Source organism: Panthera leo, chromosome C1, assembly GCF_018350215.1.
Source record: "Panthera leo isolate Ple1 chromosome C1, P.leo_Ple1_pat1.1, whole genome shotgun sequence".
In the NCBI taxonomy this organism is placed as follows: Eukaryota; Metazoa; Chordata; class Mammalia; order Carnivora; family Felidae; genus Panthera; species Panthera leo.
In genome coordinates, this window is record NC_056686.1 from 105718262 (window position 1) to 105742286 (window position 24025).

General features: G+C 54.9%; 2 protein-coding genes and 1 long non-coding RNA gene across 8 annotated transcripts in view; 2 read left to right on the forward strand and 1 right to left on the reverse strand.

Annotated features, from left to right (window-relative positions):
* SNX27 (sorting nexin 27) overlaps window positions 1-4560 on the forward strand; it is a 69867-nt gene extending 65307 nt beyond the window's left edge. The window contains exon 12 of the mRNA XM_042953990.1: window positions 714-4560. Coding sequence (XP_042809924.1) covers window positions 714-761 — 48 coding nt within the window. The 3' untranslated portion in view covers window positions 762-4560. The remainder of the gene's footprint in view (window positions 1-713) is intronic.
* Window positions 4561-5105: 545 nt separating this feature from the next.
* CELF3 (CUGBP Elav-like family member 3) lies at window positions 5106-23635 on the reverse strand. 6 transcript variants are annotated; one of them, XM_042953992.1, is made up of 13 exons: window positions 23491-23635; window positions 22165-22247; window positions 16973-17021; window positions 16407-16535; window positions 16185-16264; window positions 15165-15308; window positions 14863-15004; window positions 14476-14625; window positions 14001-14066; window positions 13594-13725; window positions 13202-13345; window positions 12399-12536; window positions 5106-5370 (listed from the first exon to the last, which is right to left on the reverse strand). In XM_042953992.1, the coding sequence occupies exons 1-12, from the start codon at window positions 23633-23635 to the stop codon at window positions 12409-12411; spliced, it is 1392 nt and encodes a 463-aa protein (XP_042809926.1). In that variant the 3' UTR covers window positions 5106-5370; window positions 12399-12408. The 6 variants fall into 6 exon arrangements, with proteins under 6 accessions (XP_042809926.1, XP_042809927.1, XP_042809928.1 ...); XM_042953993.1 differs by lacking the exon at window positions 5106-5370 and adding an exon at window positions 9917-10765 and having other exon boundaries at window positions 16407-16532; XM_042953994.1 differs by lacking the exon at window positions 5106-5370 and adding an exon at window positions 9917-10765 and having other exon boundaries at window positions 13594-13722.
* Window positions 15858-16919, forward strand: LOC122228722. Its single transcript, XR_006206721.1, has 3 exons — window positions 15858-15946; window positions 16191-16294; window positions 16771-16919. It is a non-coding gene; the product is annotated as an uncharacterized LOC122228722 (long non-coding RNA).
* Window positions 23636-24025: the final 390 nt, after the last annotated feature.

The window sequence follows — 24025 nt, forward strand, 5'->3', positions numbered from 1 at the left end:
TGAATAGACTATACGAGAAAAGCCCTGCTTCTTCCTCTGTCTAGAGGGTAGCTGTTGGCTGCAGGCTGTTCCACCTCCTGTGACTTCATGGACCCTCCTCTGCCTGGTTTTTGTTTTTGTTTTTTAATCCAATCACTGCCTATGTTGTTCCTGACCCAGAAGGGCAGCTGTCCCCAGTTTTAGCTGTTCTGACTAGATGACTCCTGACAGTGCCCGTCGGGGCTAACCAGGAATGCATGTGTGTGGGAAGGTTTCCACTATTGCTTTACTGCTGTCCTTATGCCAGTGCTGGAGAATTCGGAAGATTCTGAATAATTAGCTACTTATACTCAAAGAAAATGTTTCTGAAGTTCAGAAGGTAAAGTCAAGAACATGAAATTCAAATTCTTGGTATAGAACACCGGGCTCTGAGAATCAGACGACGATTCTCTCCCAGCATTTTTTCTCCCTGCAGTGTTGGGCAAGTAAGCCTCCCCTAGATCTCAGTTTTCTCATCTGTAAAATGGGAAGGCTGAACCAGATTATTAATAGTTAAGCTCCTCTCTGGGTCTAAAAGGCTATGCTTCCACATGGGAAGTTGTAGCAGAGGTGGAGGCCAGTGAGGTGGAGTCATCCAGCCATGCGTCTGTGTGTCTGTCTGAGGCTGGCCTCCAGAAGGGGAGAGATGCAGATACCTCAGGCTTCCCAGTGACTGTTTTCTGTTTTCCTTTCAGAACATTTTCCGGATGGCGAGGTCACAGCAGAGGGATGTGGCCACCTAGCCTTCCCTCACCCCTCCTCTTCACCCTCATCCTCTCACCCCTTCCGTCTCCTGTGTCAGAGTAACCATTAACACAAAAGAAGAGAAAAAGGAAAAAAAGTCATTATGTTCAAAAGCCCTAAACTAAATACTATTAATAATCCCTCTGAGTTTCATGTCTCTGGAATTGAGCTGGTAGAGAACGACAGATTGGTCCGCACCGGGAGCAGCTGAGTTCAGACAGGAAATTAAACCCAACCACGCGCCAAAGGTGTCTTTATCCTCTCACCTGGGCCTCACACCAACAGACTCTCCTTGTACTATATTTTTAAAACTGGAACTATGAACTCCATCCATTTGCACTGTTCAGACATATATATGTATGTATGTAAAAATTATATATACACAAATTAGCTGCACGTATATACATATATATATTTCTTTTTAAATTTCATATTGATGGCAGTACCTTTTTTAGCTTGTGTTTTTACACACCTTTCACTAGAATTCATGACTTCTCTCTTGCTCTCTTTATTTTGAAACAAACTTTAAAAAGGAAAAAAAAAATATTTTACTGGGAAAATACCTCTCCTCATGAAGGACTCGAAAAGTTTACAACCTGCTTGGGTTTTTTTCCCCCTTTTTTGTATTGAGTGAAGATTCTGGCTTATGGGTTGGCATAGAGTCTGAGGAGCAAGGAGCATAGTTTCTTTATCTTCCAAGAAGCTGCTGGGAGGAGACCGAGGCGTGTTTCTCAAGGGCAGCAAGACTTGCAGATCTGCAGGGAGAGTCTGAAGACTTGGTGTGGTCCTCGATTCCAAGACAGCTTTCCTGGCCCAGCTCTCCCACTCACGGCTTTCTAGCCACACTCCCCATCTCCTTCTTGCTTCCCGAGGGCCCCTTGTGTGCTCTCCACTGACCTAGAATGGAGGGGAGAGGTGGGCTCAGGAGGTTGATGCCACAGGAACCTGAAACATTTCATGGTTGTCATTTCCCATTTCTCCTTCTGAAGCAGGCAGAGTACTAGGGACCAGAGTTAAAGCCAATACCTTTAGGCACAAAGATTGGACTTAGGGGAAAGGAAGGAAGGAATACCCTGTATACCTAAGCTTTTCCCCACTCCATTCCTGACCAGTAACCATCCATAACCATTACATTCTCTGTGACTTCCTTAAACAGCTGTGTTGGGGAGGAATCTGACAGTGTCCCCAAGGCCTTGGGGAAATTTAGTCAGTGGTCTGGGCCAGCCAAACCAGTGCCCATCCAAGCCAGCTGAGGACCCAGGAAGGACCAGTAGGGATATGGTCGGTTTGGGTTGGATCTCAACTTCTAATGAAAAGGAGACTGAAGGAAAGCCTTTCTGTCTCTCAAAGAGTTCCTCATCTCACCTTGGGATTTTGAGACCCAAGAGCTGCACCCAGGGCCTGGGGGGCCAGGCTTACCAGCTGGCATCTCATGTTGGGATTTTAAGCCCTAAGAGCTGCACCTCAGGGCCTGGGGGGCCGGGCTCACCAGCTGGGGCAACACTCTCAGGCAGGCTCTGTAGATACTGCACTGGGAGCTCGAAGTCAGACTCTAATGCTGCTGAAACACATCCACGAGCCTTCTTTTCTTTTTCCCTTCTCCACTCTCTACACAAAACCTCCACTGGGTGGCGTCTTTGGCTTTGTCTAACTGGGAGGCCACCGTACCAGGTTTAGTCACTCCACTGAGCAGTGGCGGGGTGGTTTGAAGTTTCTGTTTTGGTGACTTGATTTTGCAGATCATTGTGAGGCCACTTTTCTTTCTCACTCTGTTACCCTGGCGGCTGCTTGCCCCCGGACAGTTGTCCATCATACAGGACATCTGTCTTCCCTCCCTTTCTCCAAACCCAGTTGGGATCACAGTGCAGAACGTAGGAATGCTCAATGTTTAAAGGTGCAGAGAGCGATCCCCGATTTGAAAGTTTTGATACAGAATTAGCTTCTTTTGGCTTAAGTGAATTTAATAATGAGCCAGAGGGCCCTAGAAAGGAGATCTGTTTCCCCACTCCAAGACGCCAAAGAGGCTTTTGGCGCCAGCTTTTTCCCACTGCAAACACAGCAGCGGCTTTCCCCTGTGCCCTCAGACTGGGAAAGGAATGGACAAATCTGGGAGTCCGTGCAATGTTCCCACTGCTGACCTCTGGGTGTGAGGTGTCAGGTGGGGGGAGGGTGCCCTTGGGTCTGAGGCCCCTTGGAGCGGGTGCCACTCTGTTCCTTTGGCAGAGCACGCACTCGGTGCTTTGGAGACTGGGCAAGGGCGCCACACATGGGTGGTTGGCCTGTTGGCAGAATCTGTTTAGAAACAGCCCCTACTGGCTGTACCAGTAAAAGCTGCAGTGAGGACGGGGAAGGAGGGAGCCCCTGGCCAACAGTACCTTTCCCCCTTCCTCCCACAGCAGGCCTCTTGGACGGCACGCAGAGGTCACTGTGACTCCATAGGATCAAGCTCTTTTTTGCATGAAGCAGTGTTAGTGTGACACTCCTCCCCGCCCCCCTCCCCTTGTTCTGTACTTCCTCTCCCTAATCCCTGCTATGGTTCTCAGTCCTGGGTTCTGCCCAGGGAGCCCTCTGCCCAGTCTTCTTTTGCAGTTTGTCTATGGAAAATGGAGGGGCTCCCCTCCCCCCCTCCTTTGCCCCAGCAGAGCCAGCAGGGTCTTCCTGATCTGTTGTCCTCCCCTCTACCGCTCAGTTTCTATCCTCTTTGGTAAAAGCTCAGAGTTTTGTATAGATCAGGGAAAAATGCAGGCCCTGAGAAACCTGTCCCTGCAGAAAGATTCCCTTGGGCCATGCTTTGGGCTCTCTGCTCTTTATATTTTTATTCTACTCTCCATTTTCCTGCCCTCCTCTTGCCCTCTGCCTAAGCTCAGCCCAGCTGTCTGCTCAGGGCAGCTCCTAGGCCTGGCCTGTCTAGTTTTCTCCTGTCGTCACCCAGGCTAGTAGCTTTGGTTATCCCCTTCTAGCTCCAAACCTAGTGCCTGGAGCTGCAGTACAGGGCATTGACAGGAGGGGACACATCTCTCTCCTCTCAGAGTTTGCCCCCTTACGGCCTGGCTCCGAGGAGGCAGTTTTCCTCAAGGGGACTGTATCCTGGCTGACCCAAAGTCTCCAGACCTGGAGGGACTACTGTGCCCCCTTGTCTCCATCGTGCTTTCTGGCTGGATCAGTTTAGAGACCATTTGGGCTGTTGGAGCCCAGCACCCCACTAGATTCCCCTGCCAGAGTCAGTGTGTCCCATTAGCTTCCCTTTGAAGAGGGGTGGGGGAACAGTGTGGCTGGTGCTCGGAGAGAGAAGAGAGACAGCAGCGGAACTCGCGCATTCCAGTCCTACCACCTGCCTGCCTCCCCTCTGCCCCCCAGCGCCGTGCCAGGCTTCACCCCGGGGCGGCAGCTCAGTCCTCAGCAATAATCTCGAGTGGGGGGTGCTTAGGGTTCTGGGGAAGGGCACAAGCAAAGAGGGCAGTGCTGTGGGCTGGAGGCACTTGGCCAGCTGCTAAATTAGACCCCGGTTTTATATCATGCCCCCTTTTTAAGCCGGTGAGCTGGGCTTCAGTTTTCCCCAGGCCATGCACACTTTTAATTTATTTGACAAACTCTAATTGTATTTTCACTGCAGTATCTTGTATTTTTTATTTGTGATTTAAGAAATGTGAAGAGAAAATACACAGACACATAATGGCTAACAGTGTTTCTTTCATTCCTTGTTCTACAGCTAACCACTCTAAAATTGTTTGGTAATGTCACTTAGTGTAATTAATTGTAACATATTCTTTTAAATAAATTGATTTATTGATGAAACTAGTCTATGCCTTCCTAGACTACCAATCCTTTGGGTTGTGTGGGAAGGAGTGAAGGAGGGGCCTTTGAGATTGGGGTTAGAAAGATCCGTCTGAAGATGGGAAGGAACACCTGGCTGGTCCTCCCATGAGGGCGGGAGATAGAGTCAGGCAGGAAGAGGAGAAGCCGGAAGGCCCTTTGCCTAAAGTTCCATTTCCAGTGACTCCTATGAAAATGCCTTCTCCTCCCTCAGGTGTGTCCGTATTAGTTGTGCCGGCCAGCCCTGGGCCACGGGCAAGGCTTACAGGGCTCGTTGGCCTCTGCCAGTAGAGCCCGGCACTGTCCCCAGCCCCAGCCACGTGATGCACTGTTTCATTGTTCAAGTTCGGTAGGAAACTGGGGTCTGGGACCTAATGAGTGCCAGCACAGTGACAGGCACGCTGGGTGGTTGTGCCCCTCCTCTGCCCACAGCCCCGACAGGGTAGCCCTGGATGTCCTCTGTTGTTACCAAGGAATCTCAGGTGCTGTGGCCTGTTTGGCCCCCTCCTCTCCGTACATGGGCTCCTAGGCCAAATCTGTTCTCAAAATCTCAGCGTTGGTATTAGGCTGGATATATTTGTAAACCTTTTTATTTTATTTTATTTTACCCCTGATTGAAGGGGGTTTTGCTCCTTGATTGAAGACCATGAAAGCAAGGACTAGGTTGACATTTCTTTTGACAGTCTGGGGAGAGACATTTGTTCTGGGTCTCCTTCACTTGGCCATCAGCATTGAATAATTGGAATCTGTGGAACCTGATGATGCAGAATTTGTTTTCTTTAACAAGGAAAGAATCTGTAGAGAAATAGAATTGCAGAGTTGAATTACAGAAGCTTAAGTCCACAAACATTTATTGGCTCCCTGCCACATGCAGGACATCGTGTCCAATACGGCAGCAGGACAAAGGAGACATAAGAGCCACTGTGTCAGCTTTCGGTCCAGCAGAGGAATGAGAGACGAACCGATGACACCGTGTGCGGCAGTGGAAGGTGGGAGTGCCATAAGGACTGGGAAAAGGGGGGGACCTCTGCAGGGGAGCAGTTAAGGAAATCATGAAGAAAGTGGCGTTTGAGGTGAATCATCCAGGATGAGCAGGATTTCAACAAGGTGTTCAAACTTTACTGAGCCCATATGTGCCTGGTGTTTATAAGTGGGAATGAAAAACCATGGGAGGGGGAGGATCAAACCTGTCCAGATGAACAGTGAATAGTCCCATTTGATTAGAAATCAGGAATGTGGGGTGCCTGGGTGGCTCAGTGGGTTGAGCGTCCGACTTTGGCTCAGGTCATGATCTCGCGGTCTGTGAGTTCGAGCCCCGCGTCAGGCTCTGTGCTGACAGCTCAGAGCCTGGAGCCTGTTTCGGATTCTGTGTCTCCCTCTCTCTGACCCTCCCCCGTTCATGCTCTGTCCCGAAAATAAATAAACATTAAAAAAAAAAAAAAAAGAAATCAGGAATGTGTAGGAATAAGATGGAAGGGGAGGCTTTGGAGAGCCATGGACGCCAGGATGAAGCGTTCTACATTAAAAAAAAAAAAAAAGCCAAAGTAGTTTGTGTTTTTTTCATCAGCTGCATTTTAGAAACATTGCTGTTTCATAATAATGCAGAAGAATCCATTAAGACCCTGTTCTGATTAGTTGGTCAGTGCTGATTGAAAGGAAGAACATGGGTGTGAGAAAAAAATTATGGAAGTAAAATCTTTTGTGATTGAATAACATTGAATGCATGTATCAGGAGTAAAAGATTCCCAAGGTTTCATGTCTAGGTGGCTAGAAAATAGAAATACTTCAGAGTTGAAACAGGGAGAAAATGTTTTAGCTTTGGACCTATTATGATTTAGGCGTGGATAAGAAATCTAGGTATATAGATGTCCAGCAGTTACTTTTTTTTCTTCTTAGTTTATTTGAGTAAGAGCATATGTGTGTGCGAGTTGGGGAGGGGGCAAAGAGATAGGGAGAGAGAGAATCCCAAGCAGGCTTTGTGCTGTCAGGCTGTCGGCTGGGGCTCGAACTTATAAACCATAAGACCATGACCTGAGCCAAAGTCAAGAACCAGACCCTTGACTGACTGAGCCACCCAGGCGCCCTGTAGCAGTTACTTCTTATTTGTTCAGCACCTTCCAGTGTTCTGGGCACTGTTGAGGGTGATGGGGAAACAGTGGTGAACAAAGTGGAATATGTACTCAACATCCGTCTGTGAATGAATTTGTAGGTCGGTGGTTATAGAAGGGGAAATGCAGAGACAGATGAAGATACCAGGGGGCGCTGGTGGGACGAGGGTGGCCTGGACTTGGTGGCAATGGAGAGGAGAGGCACGTGTGCCTAGGTCAACAATAGATTTGAGAGAGGGGACGAGTGGGACTTTGCAGTTGGATTGGCTAGGAGGCGTGAGAGGGTAAACAGTGGTGCCTGTGAGGAAGGCCGTACCTAGACTGAGTTCAGGACGAAAGTTCACTTAGAAACACACACCTGGGAGTCCTTATCATTGAGTGGATGAATGCAATATATTGGAGGGAGACTCCATTTGTGGGGGGCAAGAGGAAGCTGCCTGATTACTCAGGGAAGTAGACCAAGATAAGGCCCAGAGAACGAGAATCTTCAAAGGACCAGACATTTGGCTCAGGTTGTCAGACTTGGAGAAGAGCATAAGTCTTGGTCGTGAGTGGGAATGCCTGCAGTCATAAATACTAGAAGCCAAGGCTGTGAAGGCTTTGAAATTTTAGCTGGAGAATGAAAAGACAAAGGGCACCCTGCAGATCGGACAGGCTGTGGAGGGTCTGCGGTGGGGGGAAGGGAGACCCCTCGCCTGCCATTTGTACATTTCTAAGCTCTAAAAATATGGCCAGGGCACACGGATGCATTGGAGGAATTATCTGGCTTGTCCCTGCCACACTCCCATCCCTGGAGCCCCCCTAGCTCAGGATATTTTTCTAAATGTCTGTTTTCGTTTCTATAAATGGAAGGCTTCTCCCGATCCCTGCTATTAACCTGTCAGCTCCACTCTTCTGCCTCAAGAGGTTCATTCCCTTCTCCCTCCTCTTTATGTTGCCGTTAATGTTTGAACAGTAACTTGATTATTTTCAAAGAAGTGGAGTTTCATCCTGCTTGGTCTGAATTAGGGGATCCCATTGTCCTCATTTCTTATCTCTTCTATGGTCCCATTTTATTACTGCCAGCCTCTTCTGCTCAGAAGAGGTGGTAGTGAATTCCAGGAGCTAACAGAACTACCCCTCCTGTGCACCCTTCCTACTCTATCTGAAGCCAATGTGATGCCCGAGGAATCTGTTTATACAAGAAATAGTTCAGAGCTTCCTTTCTGTCTCTGAGCGTCCTATGTTTTGCCATCAAAATACCTGGAGAAGGGGTGCCTGGGTGGCTCAGTCCATTAAGTGTCCATCTGACCTCAGCTCAGGTCATGGACTCATCGTTCGTGGGTTCGAGCCCCGCATCTGGCTGTACGCCCACAGCTCAGAGCCTGGAGCCTGCTTCGGATTCTGTGTCTCCCTCTCTCTCTCTGCCCCTCCCCTGCTTGTGTGCCCTCTCTCTCTCTCTCTCTCAAAAATAAACATTAAAAAAAAAAAATACCTGGAGATGATGAGCACTGGGTGATGTATGGAATTGCTGCATCACTATATTGTACACTGGGAACTAATATAACACTGTATGTTAACTATACTGGAATTAAAATAAGAAGAAGAACCTGGAGAATCCCTGCCCTAAAAATGTTTTGTTTCCTCCCCAAAGACCTCTCTTGTGTCTCCTTCATTCAACTTATATTTACTGCTTCTCTGAGAAAATCTGGCTGCAGACTTGCAGGGAGGGGCACAGCGGTGAGTAGGGACAGTGGTCTTCAGTGTTTGGTGAGGGGCTGCCCGACATCAGGGGACATGCCGGGAGTGGGAAGCTTCCCAGTCCCATTGCCTCCCAGCTCCCACAGCCCACATCCCAGGAGAGCCCAGCAGTCAGCATGTCACTCTGAGACATGCCCTTTGGTCTACAATTCACCTTCCGTCTTTCTGTCCTGACCCAGAAACTGTTGTGAGGCCTAGGGAAAAGTTCTAGTGTTGATACCCTACGTACACTTCTGCCTGCCTGTGACCACACATATGCACACACACACACCTATATTTGAGATTTTGGATGCTCCTGGCTGGATTCTCTTCCTTCTAAGGCCCCATCCCTCATCTCTGCCAATCTAAGAAACTTTTCTTCCTGAAACAATGTCCACAGGTATGTTTCTATAATACTTCACATGTTGCTCTCAGTTTGGGGCAGCTTAAGAGAAAGCAGATGTGTGGGGGAGAGGTGGAGGGACTTGGTGGGGATTTACACATCCTGATGGAACAGCTCTGGCCTAAGGCTGGCTGGGCTGGAAGGTAAGTAAACAAGTTTAAAGCCAGGGGCATAACGAGGGCGGGGGAGCAGGGTGCAGGTGCTGTGAAGTCAGACTATAGCACCTGTGTGAGCTCCCTGAACCCAGCCCTAAGGTAGTTCACAGAGAAGGATCTAAGAACCAAAGTGGAGGGACCTTAGGGCTTATGCAATCCACTTCCGCTTGATGGGAGTCCCTGCAGCAGCCTGCTTGATGTTTGTTGGGATATTTGCCTTGGGTCAAAGAACAGGTGGTTGTGGTTGAGCCTGCTACTCGTGAGAGTAAGTGGGCTTCGGAGTCTGACAGACTGGGCCTCCTTCCTGCAGCCACCCTTAGTAGCTTTGTGACTCTGGGGAAGTCAGTTAATTGCCCTCCAAAGCCCTTTTTAACCTGTCTGTAAAATTACATCCTGCCTCACAGGGCTGTTGGGAGGTTAGATGAGGAAATGCACGTGAAGGGCCTTCCACAGAATTCACAGAGCAAAGGCTTAGCTCCCTGTATGCCCACTGGTGGGTGCAGTAACAGCTCACCCCCATGAACAAGGGAGAAATGGGGATTGGGAACGTGAGACTCAAGTCCGCAGCCTTCAGAGGGACAGGGCTGGACACAAGAGGCCTGCTGACCTGCTTTCTTGCCACAGAGCATTCTAGAATTAAGCCCTAAAGAAAGGTGGAAGAATGGGATCGTGAAGCCAGCCAAGGCCTGGGCCCGCTCAAAGGTCTTGGACCCTCCTGACAAGCTTCTCTCCTACGCCTCCCTTCCTCCCCTCCCCAGTGCACAAAATCCCCTACCCTCAATCTTCCAAGACTCTCACTTGATGCTTTTAAACTGTTTTCTTTATTTAGACAGAAAAGACCAACTCTTTAAAAGTAAAATGCAATAAATAAATAAGTTAAGCATAGAGAAGTGTCTGAAACGGACTCCCCAGTCTCCCCTTACCACTCCCTCCCCCCACCCGTTTCTTTCCCCTAAAACCTCTTTCTAAAGAAAATGATCAGGTAATAAACCCCTGTCACCCTCCCCACACCCCTCCTCCCAAACACCCAATTACCCCCAAAGCAAAGGGAGAAATCAAGAGAGAGAAAAAATCCAAGGGAAACATTGTCTAAACTCCCAGAAAGAGAGGTGGCAGCATCCGGGCCGGGCCGGGCTGGATAACGCACGGTGGTAGTGGTATTTACACGGAGGGACCAGCAGAGACTGTAAACATTCTTAGGGGTTCGCGGGAAGTCTTTTCCTCGTGAAAGGAGGAGGGTCTCTGTGGCTGACTGGTGGAGAGGCAGCCCTCAGGGCTCCCCCACACCCTCCTTAGAGGGGCCCATGGGGGAGGCAGTGAGTTTTAGGGCCGGGGGCCCAGGGTCCAGGGTCTAGGGATATTCTACCTCTAGCTGAGGGTGGCAGGGAGTGTGAGAACCAGCTTCTGAGAAACCCCTAAGGTGGGGAAGAGGCTGGGGCAAAGGTGAGGTGGGGAGCTTGTGGGAGGCCCCCGCTGCCCTCCCGGGGCCGCAGGCCCGCTGGTGGGGGACGCAAGTGCGAAAGCTGGGCCCAGAAGGTCACCACAGGAGCCCCAGCAGAAGGCAGATCCCCCGGACCCTTCGAGCCTGTCCCTTGGTCCCTCACAAAGGCCAAAAGGGCACCTGGGAGGAAACAGGCCCTTCAGGAGGGGCGGGGTGCTGGGATGGGCCGGTGTCCTGCTCCCCCAGGGCTATGAAGCAGCTTTTGCCCCAGAGCCCCATGGAGGCCCTGGGCAGGTGTGCAGAGAGGGCTGGGGCCAGTCGTGGGGAGCGGGGTGTGGCGCCCCTTCCTCTGGTGTCTCCAGACCTGCGAAGGAAGGAGACGTGGGTGAAGCTGCGGGGAAGACAGAGCCAGTGCACTGCAGGCCCTGCAGGGGAAGAGGTAGCTGGGCTGGCCGACGCAGTACAGGATGGGGCCACCTGGGGCAGGTCATCGGGAAGGCTTCAGTCCAAACGGAGCCCCCCAGCTGTTGGACAAGGGGAAGGGACTGAGGAGACAGGAGGGAGAGGGCCCAGGATACAAGAAACCAAAGGACATTCAGAAGGAGATATTCACACAGCCCATGAGAGAAAGGCTGGAAGACACGGCGACAGGGACTGGAGGGGACAAAGCAAAGGAGTGAGACAACAGGCAGGCAGGCAGAGACAGCTAAGAGAAAGGAGGAGAAGGGGCAGCAGACAGACACCTGGAGAAAGAGCAAGGCGGCCAGGTGAGGGCCTGGGGCTGGGCTTGGGGCTGCAGACTTGAGGGCTAAGACCCCCCCAGCCCCTGGAGAGCGCTCTCATTCCTTTCCAGAAAGGGACAAAGAAAGCGAGAGAGAAATGCACAGAACACACAGACCACAGTCACCAACCACTGTTGACCAAGCACATCCCGCGAGCTGCCCCCGGCCCTGACCCTGGGCTGAAGGGCGCTTTCCCTCCACGGCCCCCTCCCCAAATAACAAACAATCGGCTCCAAAGACAACACGCTCGTTCCATGCAACTTACAGGGGCCCGGAGCAGGGGTCCGGGGATGGGGGCTTCGGCCGACAATGGACACGGGCCCTGGGCTGGGGGGCCCCCAGGGTGGGGGGAGTTAAGCAGCCAGGATTGGGGGGAAAGGGGGAGAAACAGAAAATGTGGGTATTGTTCTTGGGTTGTGTTTTTTCAGGGGTTTGGCCCAAAGGAAATAAAACACAAAAGTCACCAAAGTTCACAGCTCTGAGGCCATGAGGCTGTGGGGTGGTGATGGGCAGTGCGGGGAAGGGGACCCATTCAGTAAAATTCAGGCAGTCCGGCATTCTATTTGGCCTCCTCCACCTGAACTGAAGCTGCTCCTGGGAGGCCTGAAGCTTGGACTCCCCCCAGTCTGTTCTGTGAACTCTCCACTGTCCCATGGATCTGTATTACGTAAGAATCCAGAGTCTATACTACCTGGAGTCCAGGGCACCGAAGGTCTGATGTCCCCACCTCTCAGGAGAATGCATATTCCAGGAGCCATGATTCTAGGACCCTCCAGTATCCTCAGCCAGCCCCCTTGCCCCCCCCCCCCAACTCTACTCCCCTAATTCTATTCTGATCCAAAGGAAAACGAGAGAGAGACGCACGAACACATGGACACTGACCAGACAAACGAGACCAGATACTGAGGAAGATCTGGGGAGTAGACACAGATATAGACAGACTTGGCTCCCTCTGGGGTCACAGTGTGTGTGTATGTGTGTGTGTGTGTGTGAGAGAGAGAGAGAGAGAGATAGAGAGAGAGAATAACTCAGGTGGTTGAAACACAGCAGTGGAGGGAGTGATACCAGATCCCTGCTTCAAGTGCCCAGCATCAGGGGCGGGGTGGGAGTGGGCATCCCTGAGGCTGAGGGAATAGGGGGTGGGGCAGTCCGAGTGAGGGCCCTGGCTTCAGTGTGCGGGAGCTGGAGAGGTCACAGGATGGGAGCAGGACCCACCTGGGGGCCCTCAGTAGGGCCTGTTGGCATCCTTAGGCCGCTTTAGCTGGACTTTGAGGCGCTTCATGCCAATCTGGAAACCGTTCATGGCCTGGATGGCAGCCTGAGCGCTGGCCGGATTGTCGAAACTCACAAAGCCTGAGGTGAGAGGGGCATAAGGCCCGGCCCAAGCTCACCTCACTCGCCTGTGCTTAGGGCCAGAACCTGCTCTTTGGTTCCCGGGCACCACCCTACTTCCTCCAGGGATCCCGGATGCCTGGAGAGCTGCCTGGCACATGGTAGGCATTCGATAGGTAGCTGCTGATCGATGGGTTGAGTGAATGAATGCAGTCCAGCCAGTCACATGCACTAGGACAGTCTTTCTGGCACTCTTTGAAGGGCAGCCCCTGCCTTAGCCTGGATAACTCTGAACCTGCCTTTTGCAAACACCCTTTTTGGCCCTATGTGACCCCTCAAGCAAGGAGGACAAAGCCCTTTCTCCCCTGAAGCAACCTTTCAAAGACTCGAAGGCAAAAAACTCCACTTGCTGAGCCTCTTCCAGACCTCATGGAGCATGAACGTGACCAGTGCTCAAGGAGAAAGGGCGAAGCTGTGGCATTTGGAGGACGGGCTGAGCCCGGACAGCAGCTGGTATGGGATGTCACGGGCGTAAGGAATGGTTCTTTCCAACTCTGGGACAATCTGGGTTTCAAAGTTTGGGCCCACCGCGACCCTAAATGTCTTCCAACGTCTCAGACCTTGTCCTCGTCTGGAGTGTGGCCAACACGTGCCGTATTTCAGGTTTGGGATCATCCTATTCTTACCAAAACACTTGCTCTGGTTGGTGGCCCGGTCAACAAAGACTTTGGCTGAGATGACATGGCCAAAGGGGACAAACATCTGGAGGATCTCTGAGTCCGTGAACTCCTGGGGCAGGTGGTAGATGAAGATGTTGCAGCCGTCAGGGCCTAGGTGGCAGCAGCAGAGACAGAGGAAGAGCTTGGTGACTGGCCCCAGGGAAAGCAGGCCCCGAAGGACCCTCCAGTCCCAGCCCCCTGCATACGTGCGGTGCCAGACACCTCATCCCCACTCGCTTTCTTCCCACACGAGGGGACAGAGCCAGGCTTGGAGCAGGCAACAGGGAGTCCCCAGCCCAGGACAAGGGCACTTTCCATCCCTGAAGGCTGGCAGCCGGGGGGACCCCCCCAGGCCGCACCTTCCCTTTGCTGCTGCTGCTGCTGCTGCTGTTGCTGCTGCTGCTGGGGAGGAGGGGGGGGCTGCTGGGCGACCAGGGCGGGAGGCTGTGGGAACGCGGGCGCAACCAGGCTGTAGGCTGCTGGGTAGGCTGCTGGGGTAGGAAAACAGACAGAGCTAATGGGGGTCCCGGGATCCCCCTGGCCTCCAGTGCGCTCTGGCCACCCCATCTCCCTCCCCGATAGCCCAGGCCAGTGAGGTCGACAGGGCAGAGAGGAGGCAGGAAAGGGGCTGCCTGTGACTCTGGGTGCCCTGCCCCTAAAGGTGGGACCCGTGGTCGGGAAGCCTGAAGGGGTGGCTGGCAGGTCGCCTCAAAGCCCAGCCCCCATCCCGCTTGGTCCCTCCTGTCAGGGGCCCGGGGCTCCTCACCTGTGTAGTGCTGCATCCCCGCGTAGGCCTGCTGCAGGGGGTCCACGGGGGCCGCGGGGCTCTGGGCTGGGGAGGGTGGCACCCACTGTGAGGGTGGGGCGGGGTGCAGAGCACGGGGGGGGGGGGGGGGGGCGGGGGGAGGGAGACGGCGGGAGGGGCAGGACGGCAGCAGGTGGGGGGGGCGGTGGAGGGGGGGCACAGCAGTGGGGGATGGCCACGGGCCGGGCGTGACAGGAGAGCGCGCCAACACACAGAGCCTGGAGTCTGTGACTGGCTGTGCAACCCTGGCCGAAGCCTCAGCTTCTCTGGCTGGCAACAGGAGGGAGCATCCCGGCCCAGGGAGGACAGAGCAGGACAAAGCACCCTCTAACCCAGAGGCCTGAGGCCGGAAGGTGTGTCACAGCTGTCTGCCGGCAGGGGGAGTGGCGGCTTGGATGGTTGCTGGGGAGAGGGGTGGGCAGGCGGAGACCCCCACCTGGGTAGGGGTGAACCCCGTTGGGATACAGAGCATCGGGGGCAGGCTGCCCGGTGGGCTGGGTGGGCACCGGGCTGTAGCCGTTGACACCCAGGGCGGCAGGGATCGCAGAGACAGGCGTGGCGGCCATGGCAGGAGGGGTGCTGGTTCCTGGGGGAGGAGGGAGCGCCAGAGCAGAGCAGAGATGCAGACACACACACACACACACACACACACACACAAATGCAGAGAACCAGTCAGCAAGTCTGAGGGCAGAAGGGAGGAAGCATGGCCTCCCCCCCCTGAGCAGTACCCTGTGTCCCACCCCCCACAGTCCCCCACACCATGTGGTAGTTCATCTGACTCGTCCCATTCACACCAGCCCAGCCTGCCTTGCCTGGGCCTTACCTGAGGATGGGGTGATGGGGGTGGCGATGAGGCCATTGGCATTGATGGCAGCCATGTGCTGCATCTGCACGGCAGCCATGGTGGCCATGGGGCTGAGGTAGGCACTGTGAGCCGCTACCAGGGCTGCCTGCTGCTGCATCAGCTGGGGGGTGGGGAAGAGAGGACAGCGGGGCTGGGTCCCCTGTGCCTGGCCTGGCTCCCCTCCCAACCCTGGGCCTTGACACGGGGAGGATGGGGGTGGGTCCCGGAGGCCAGGAAGAGCTGGGGACAGGCTGTGCCCAGCACCAGGGGTCAGTGCTCACGGCCTGGGTGTAGGCGCTGTAGGCTCCAAACTGCAGGGCGATGGGGCTGAACATGCCCAGCTGGGTGGCCACCTGCTGCATTCGGCGGAGACCTCGCTCCTTCTCCGTGTCAGCAAACTTCACCACCAGGCTGGACGAGGCACCCTGGGCATGGGCCGCACGTGTGGTCAGAGGGACAGGGTTGGGGTCTTTCTTTTCAGAGCCCTCAGGACCCAGCCTCAGTTCCACCCATGAAGGCTTGGCCTCTTTGGGAGAGCAGCCATCACTGTGCCTCCGGCAAAGGCGGAGATTTTAATCCCACTCTCCCCCTGTGCCAGGGTGTGCCAGACACTAGAAAAAGTTGAGGAACTTGAAGGCATGTGCTTGAAAAGGGAAAGGCTGACTAGAATCCAAAGGGCATCCCTGACCTCTCCGTGAGGCATCTGGGCCAGAAGTTATCCCCAGGGTGGATCAACCACAACAAATGTTTAATCTCAGGCTGGTCGTGCCTGTAGCTGCCACAGCCCCCCACCGTGACTCCTACTCCCTCACCCCAGTCCTCGTGGTGTGCTCAGAGGATGAAGCCTCACATTTTAATACCACCCTGCACTAAATAAAAACCCAACCCAAGAACATTTGCAAGAACTGTTGTAGAATCTCAGAATCTGGAATGCAGTGCTCTCTCCAGTGTTGCATCGTCTGGACCAAGTTCCTGCTAAAGCCTCGCCCTGTCTCTGCCGAGGAAGCTTTGGAGTCAGCTAGTTCCATTTGAGATGTGTGCTCTGCTGGAGAGCCCTCCACAGGTGCCTTGGGTTGACCCTCTGCTAATGTGCAGAGGGCACGTGGGGCCTCTAAGCAAGTGTTCAGATGCCCAGCCGGTGGGGATGAGGGTACGGGAAGGTGGGAGAAGAGACAGGAGATGGAGAGGCGGAGCGGTGGAGGAGGCCAGAGAGGACGGCAAGGCTAGGAGGTAAGGGACAGGGCTAGGGGTCACAGTGGGAAGATGCCATCTGAAATGTGAATGTAAGTGGGGGTGCTCACTGGCAGGGTCCGGCTGCTGTGAAGGGTGTTGATGGCTGCTTGGGCCTCAGCGTGGGTCTGGAACTTCACAAAGGCGCAGCCTACAGGATTCAAGAGCAATGAGGAAAAGGGTGAGTGCCCACCCTCACGGGTCCCCACCATCCCCGTTGCCCCGGGGGAGTCGATGGGGGAGAGGCAGGAAGGCCAGAGGGCCCAGTTGGGGAAGGGGTAGCGACTGGGTACCTTTGCTGGTGCCATCTGGCCCCCGGAGCACAGTGCACTCGTCTATGGTCCCAAAAGGCTCGAACATCTTTCTGACGTCCTCATCTGTCTGCTGCTTCCCTAGCATCCCCACAAAGAGCTTCCGGTCTTCTGGGGGGGTAGGGCACAGGAGGAGGGGCATGTTCAGGGCCTCCTGGCTACTTCCGCTTGGGACAGGTAGACATCCTGCCCTTTCATGAACTTCAGCAGCTCCCTGGAGCTGCAGAGGCTCCCCTCACCATGGAACTAATGCTTCTAGCGTGTGACACTGGTGATGTCTGGGGCAATGGGGCCCAGTTCCACTGAGCGCTCAGCCGGGTTCTGAAGGACTTGTACTTTTCCCCAGGCTTCGGTTTTGGCATCTCGACAGTGGGCTGGATCACATCCCCTCTGGCCACACTGCCTCCAGTCCCCACCGTGACTGGGAACCCTTTGGAATTCTCAAATTTTCTTCCTCCAGAGAGGCTGTCCCTCAGCTTCTCCAAGCCCCGGGGCCTGCAGGTTGGCGGGGAACGACTGAATCCAAAGTCTAAAGGTCCAGAACCTACCTCCTCGGCTCTCGCTGTCGGCTGGCTTGACCTGGATCGGCCTGTTCATCTAAAAGGGGAGAAGAGAAGGCAACTGCTGGGGACCCGCTCGGAGCTCCCCCCACACCCCCAAGAGCCCTCCCCAGGCCAGGACCTGCAGAGAGGCTAGAGGGAGTAAACCCCAGGCCCTAAATTGCTGATGGGAAGAAAGGGATGGGCCTAATCTTGTTTAGGATTAGGACCTGAGCGGATTAGAGGCAGTGGAAGGCGAGGATGTAGAGGAGGCTGCTCCTGGGGCTGGCTCCAGGCTCCGGCGAGGCCTCAGGTGACACGGCCAGGGATAAGTGATGCTCTCTTTGGGGGGAGAATGGAACTGCCCATAGGACCTGGGTTCGGAGTCAGAGCCCAACCAAAGGGCTATTCAGCAAGAGCTGCCTCGATTTTACAAAGTAGGAGCCACAGAGGCCACTCCATCAAGCAGCCCCGAAGAAGACAAGACCGAGGGACACCCCACAGATGCCCCGACTTCCTTCTGACCCCTAGAGGTGTGTCTGCCTCTCTTTCTGCCCCCCTACACCCCTTGACCCCAGGGGGAAGGCACTCGGGCAGCACAAAGGGAGCAGATGCCCAGTCTCCGTGGCAACGGGAGAATGCGCGCCATGGCAACCGCCCACTCAGCCTGATTTATCCCTCCCGTCGCCCTGGCGACCGTGGTGACGTCATCACTTCTGCTGCTCCACACACCCGGAGAAGGAGCGTGTGTGTGTGTGGGGGGGGGGGGTGGGAACAGGGTGTGCTGGGGGTGGAAGATTCAGTGGGGGCTGGGAGGTGGGGGAGGGGCCAGGACAAGCTTCCTGATCTGTGTGCCCAGCAGGCTCTGCTGGGGCCACACTGTCCCTTCCCCTGCCTTCTTCCTCTAGATCAAATCCTTGGTGTCTCCCGGCTGAGAGGGCTCTGAAGGAGGAACTGCTGTCCCGTGCTTGTATAAGACCCTCCCTGTACTCTGAAGTCCTCCAGAGCTCTGCCTTCTCACTCCCTTTGTTCAGTCTCCCGTGGAAAAGCAGACACCCCCCAGTTCCACTCTCCATGTTCTTGTCTGGTGAGAGGACTTAGCAATGACTCCTGCAGGTTGACTTCCTTAACTAGGGTGGGAAGCACCTTCAGAACTGGAGGGAGGGGAAGGACTCAGTGTTTTCATGTCTGAAAATACTTTGCTATTGCGGACTAGGACCATCGGGGCCACACCTGTCACCCCACCCCGCTCATCCGATGGTGGGGCAGTCCTAGCTCCAGCGACCAAAAATAAATATTAACAAAAGAAACCATTTATCTACATTCTCGGGGGGCTACAGGTATCTGCAGGAAAGGCATTGGCCTGGGGCTCAGGACTGGCCCCACCACTCACTAGCTGGGTGACCTTGGATAAGTCACTTTTCTCCTCAAGGCCTCAATTTCCTCATCTGTAAAACAGTGGGGGCAGATCCGGTGGTGGTGAGTCAGGTTCCCCTCCGCTCTAATGTTCTAGCCTTTTGGAGATCTTGTGTGCCTCACACAAAGAAGGGCAGGATTGATCGTTGCCTCCTGCCCCTTCTCACCCTGGACCCTCTTCCCCAGCATCAGGTCATCCCAGACAGCCTGACTGGACTCTGCTGGTGAGGTATCCCCAGCCCTGGATCCAATCTAAGTCCCACCTCAGCTGACACTCCTGCCCTGCCCTACCCCCATTTATGGATCTGAGAGCAGCTGGTTGGGGGAGGTGGGTCACGGTCCCCCAAATCCTCCAGCCAATCTGCCCCCAGCTTTATCCTCCAGCAATCTGGGATTATCCCATCGAGAGACTCAATCTCTTCAGGAGTGTGTGTGTGTGTGTGTGTGTGCGCGCGTGTGACAGAGAGGTGTGTGTGTGGGGGTGTCAGATGCTCAGGGCTCTCAGTCATGTACCCTCCCCCTCGCTGTGCTCCTCAGCACCAGCCACCCCCCTACAGAAGAGGTAGAATCCTAACCAGGGTGCTTTCACAGCATCAGGATTCTTTCCTTGACACTAACCCCTTCCCAAAAGCCCCTGAGGATTTGCTGTTCCAGTTGGGGGGAGGGGGGCTGAGACCCAGAGAGAAAGGATGCCATTCCCTTGCTGCACAGGCTCCCAGGCACAAAAATAGCACCTCAATAAATATCAGCTGATATGGATTCACACAAAGACACACGCAAGCGCACAGGCCACAGCACAGACCACACTGAATGGAAGGGTCCCCTCACTCCCTCACAGGCAGCTGCCCCATGCCCAGCCTCTCCTTCTTGGCCTGGCACTTCCTGTGGGAAGCTCGCTCTTTGTTAGCTCAGCTCGGGCACACCTGCCCCCTCCCTTGAGTCCAGCTGGGCCCTGTTTACCTGGCAACCGGGAGCCGGGCGCCTCTCTTCCCTAGCCACCGCCAGCCAGGTGATAAACCCTCCCAAGGGCCTCCCAAAGAAGAAGAAGCTATTTATACTTCAAGTATCACTCAGGCCCCCCACCAGCTTGGTCACTCATAAGACCCTCATCCTCATCCCCAGTAGCAAAGACCCCACTTCCAGGAAGAGCTCATTATTTCCAGCAAATCTGATTCTCCCGAGGGCACAGGCCTGCTGCTCTACCATCCCTGGCTCCAGACTTCCTTCCTCCAAGTGTCCAGGACTGCACACGGGTCCTCTCCATGGGGGCAGAGTCCACTGGCCCCACAATGAGCCGACAGTGAGGGCCCATGTCTCCAGAGTGGGATTTGGGCCCAAGCAAAGGCGGTAGGGCAGGCTAGGCAGGAAGAGTCCCTCCCCAGGAGGCCACACCCTGCTGGCAGGAGGAATCCAGGGGCTTCTGGCAGAGCCCCTCCTGGGAATACTCAGGGGAGAGAAAAGGAAATGGGGCTTGACAGCCACAGGCCCAGCCTCCATTCTTCCTCTCTGCAGCTTAAGCATCACCCTAATATGGTGGCACCTTCCAGATTCTGGGGTGACAAAGATGAGGAGAAAGGAGAAAGAGCTAAATGCTCCCAGTAAAAGAGAGCCTGTACTGGGGTGCCTGGCTGGCTCAGTCAGTGGGGCACACAACTCTTGATCTTGGGGTTGTGAGTTCAAGCCCTGCGCTGGGTGTAGAGATTACTTAAAAATAAAATCTCTTAAAAAAAAGAACAGAAAGAGCCCATATTAGGAGGGTGTAGAGGTTAGACAGCAGAAAGAACTTCCCACAGAGCTGGCACACTATACACACTTGTGTGCACACACATGCACAAACAACACTGCCAGGACGGCAGGTGGCAGAGAAAAGACCTGGGGGGGGTACAAAGGGGTAGGCAGAGCCTGGTCACAGACATCTGCTCCCCTAGACTGCCCTGATCTGCTCCCCCGCGCCCCCAGAATGTGGGGCCCTATAGAGGACAGAATCCCCCATTTCCTATTAGATAAGGCTCTGTCAGGACAACCTGGATTCTGTCCCCTGAGGCAAGGGCCAAAGTGGAGGCCTCAGTGTCACCTGAGAGCTCACACAGGGGCAGGGCTAGACAATCATTAACCAGTCGCTCTTCTCCCTTACCTCCCACCCTGGGCCTATTTTTTCTGGAAGGGGAGGTGGCGCCTTTCTACACCCTGGGCAGCTGGAGCCCTGCCTGAGCACACAGGCAGCTGGAGGGGGCAGACCCATGACAGGTGCCCCGGCTGGCACAGAAGGCCCTGGGGGCTTATGTCCACCCCCAGGCCATCCCTGTCACCAAGTCCGCACTCTAGGCTCCCTTCTTCTCTCTGCCTTCTCCCTGACCCCTTCTGGTTCCCGTGGTGGGGGGCTCCAAGAGCAAGACAACAGAAAGAGCCGGAGACACGGTGACAGAGATGAAAACTACTGATCTGTCAGGGTGTCCACAGAGAAAAGGAAGGAAAGGAAAGTTGAGATGTGACGTGATGGAAACCAGGCTGCCCGGGGACGTGTGTACCTACACCCACACACCCAGCCTGGCAGGGCGCACACACGTGCACGCACACCCACACCCGTGGGATCCCTGGATCCCAAGCCTTCTCACACACTCGCCCAGGTCCTTGATTCCATGGGCAATGGCTGTCCTGGCTGCCTGGTCACCAGCTAGGATGAGGCGGTGGGCTGAAAGCCGGCTTGCCTGCAAGATTTGCTCTCCTGTGCATTCAAGGGTTGAGGGCCACGGGGAGGGGGGCGCACAGACCTACTGAAGGTTTGAAGTTGGGAGTGGTTGAAGCAGTTCTAACTTTCCTGGATGCCCCCACCCTCTTTGCCCATCTGTCTATTTCCCTCCAGGAAGAGATGGGGAATCAGCCTTTTTCTCCATTTCCCACATGGGGGAAGGGGCAGAGGCTGCGACACGTGTGTCTCCAGCACCCAGGTTGTGCTCAGCAAATGTTTGCGGAGGGTAGGGGTGGGGTTAGCTCTCAGTACTACATCCTGAGCTCACAGGGCGGAAGACAGCGGAAGCGGACAGATAGCAGCATGGAATGGTATATCCTTCCCCCCCAGGTGCATGACTGGGGACAGCCCAAGATTCTCCATCCCTGCCAGCCCAGGCCTGGGGCAATCTGCAAGCCTGTCTCAGAAGAAGAGAAAAAGAGCTCTGACCTTGCAGGAGAGAGTCAATGGCTGTGGGCAGGCACCCCTGCTACCCTGGGCACACTTTGGGCATCGTCCGCAATGAGGTCTGCCCCTGTCCCTGCTTGACCCCCAGTCCGGGGCCCACCGGGGCCCTACTCCACTCTAATGCCCGAGGCTCTTCCTAGGAGACATGGGGGAGTCTGTTAGAGTTCAGAAGCCAGCACAGACAAAGATGGAAGTCCAGCAGACACCAGCTGCCCCTGCAGAGCCACAAGAGTGCCTGGGTGCCTCCTGCTCATTTTGCTGCACACTTGGTGGTCAAAGTCTATCCCCACGCTTCCCAACCAGCTGAACTCTCTCTAAGTGTTGCCCCAAGAGCAGGTTGGGAAGTGGGGACAGGGCTGCATCTCCTCCTTACAAAGGTCGCATTTGCTCTGCTAATTGCTGTCTGTCTTCTCTCCAGGTAGAAAAATGCATGCATCTTCAGCAATAAAGAGGGGTGTTAGAAGGAGAGGGGTGCTTCCTGGTGTTGAGAGGAGGTAGAAAATGAGCTCCATGTCTCAGGAAGGTGGTGAGCCCCCTGTCCCTTCTAGGGCCCTTCTCAGCCCCCTGGCCCTGCAAATACGGGACTCACCCCTGGAAGCGTCTTCTGTTCGTGCAGGGCGCTCTGGGCCTTCAGGGCTGAATCGCGGGCACAGTATGTCAGGAAGGCACATCCTGAGGAGGGGCAGGGGCAAAGAGACCGGGTGGGGGTGAGTCCCTGGTCTCCTCTCCCTAAAAGTCTCCCCGCACCGTGAGACTAAGGACTGGGAGGCTTGTCTCTTCTTTCCACCTTCTGCCTGCGGGAGTGGGGACCTGTCTGAGGGCCCAGACATTTCACCCCAGGGAGTCTCGGGGCAGAACCCCAGAGCCTGGGAGGTTTATATGGTGGTGATATCCGGAGAGGGGGCTTGGTGTTGGGGTAGAAGGAGAATGTGCTGGCCAGACAAGTGCGCAATGTGTTCCTCTCTTCCTTACAGCTGGCCTATTTTCCCCTTCTCCTTCGCCTCCACCTCCCTCCATCTTGGTCCCTATCACCCCTCTCCTCTCCATTTTCCCAATTCCTCATCTCTCTCCAACTCTGAGGGAGGCAGGTGGAGGGTGGATAGTGAGATAGAGGAGAAGAAAAGGGGAGAGCAGTTCCCTACAAGTCTCTAGGCCGGTGGAGGGGGAGAGAGTGGCCCCCACCCCTACCCCCACCCCGAGTGCCTGGAGCTCTCTAAGTCCTGACCGGGGCCTGACCCTGCTTAGTGAGAGTGCACAGCCCTGGACAGGCCAGAGGAGTGCCTCTTGGCCCAGCGCTCTTAACTTCCTGCCCCCATACTTCCCAGATCTGTACCAGTCTCTGTCCATCATACCCTGCTTCTCAGGTCCCTTTCTTGGGTCCTGGAGCTGCCCTGCCCAGTCCCTGTCCACTCTTACTACGTTGACCCCCACCCCAATAATGTCTGAGGTCACTAACATTCGCAGCCACGTGTGCACGCATACACGCAGACACACACACACACACACACACACACACACACACACACGCGTGCGCGCGCGCACTCACGCGCGCACTTGCTGGGTTCCTTATTTCCCAAACCAGATCTCTTGGTCCTTCATCCTTCTTTGAGTTCATCCACACCACCACCACCACCACCACCCCCCCCACCCCTCCACCCACCCCCCATCTCTAGGATCCACATCTCTGCATCCCCCTCCACAACTCTTCCCCCAAAGAGGTCCTCCTCGGGCCTGCATCTGAGTCCCTGCTCACCCTGGCTGTTCTTTTCCAGCCCTTCCATCGACTCCTTAGCCCCTGAACTCTTTCCTTCCACATTCGTCTTTTCCAGCCACTCAGGCCCTCCAGGCTGGCTTCCCCTCCTCCCAGCCTCCCCTCCCACCCCTGACACCTCTCCAGCCTGGCCTGACCCCTCACCCTTGTGCAGCCCGGTGTACTTGTCCTTGATGACAGTCAGCTCGAAGATCCGACCAAACTGTTCGAAGATGGGCTTCAGGTCCTTTTCCTCCAGATGCCTCGGGATCTGCCCCACAAACAGCTTGATGGCATCCGGCTCCTTCATTGGGGCGGCCCAGGAGAAGGGGCCGAAGGGATCAGGGAGAGGCCCAAAGGCCAAGGGGAGCTGCCCAGCAAGGAGGCAAGTGGTGGGGGCCGGGGCCCAGCCGGAGCTGGCTTTCCCTTTGGCCCCCAACCACAGTGCTGAGCAGAGGGGCAGGTCTTCACACAAAGGAGGCCCAGGGAGTTGAGGGCTAGGGGTCAGGGGTCTAGGCAGACACTGTCATGCCACCAGGGGGCATAGCCCAGACAAATGACCTCCCTCCAAGAGATCTGGCAGATATCCCAGGATGAGGGTCAGTGTGCTCAGAACCTGGAGGATCAGGGTGGTATCAGGGGCGCTGGGGACTGGGGGCTAAGAGCTGGAGGGGGAAAGGGCCTGCAGAGGGTGATGGAG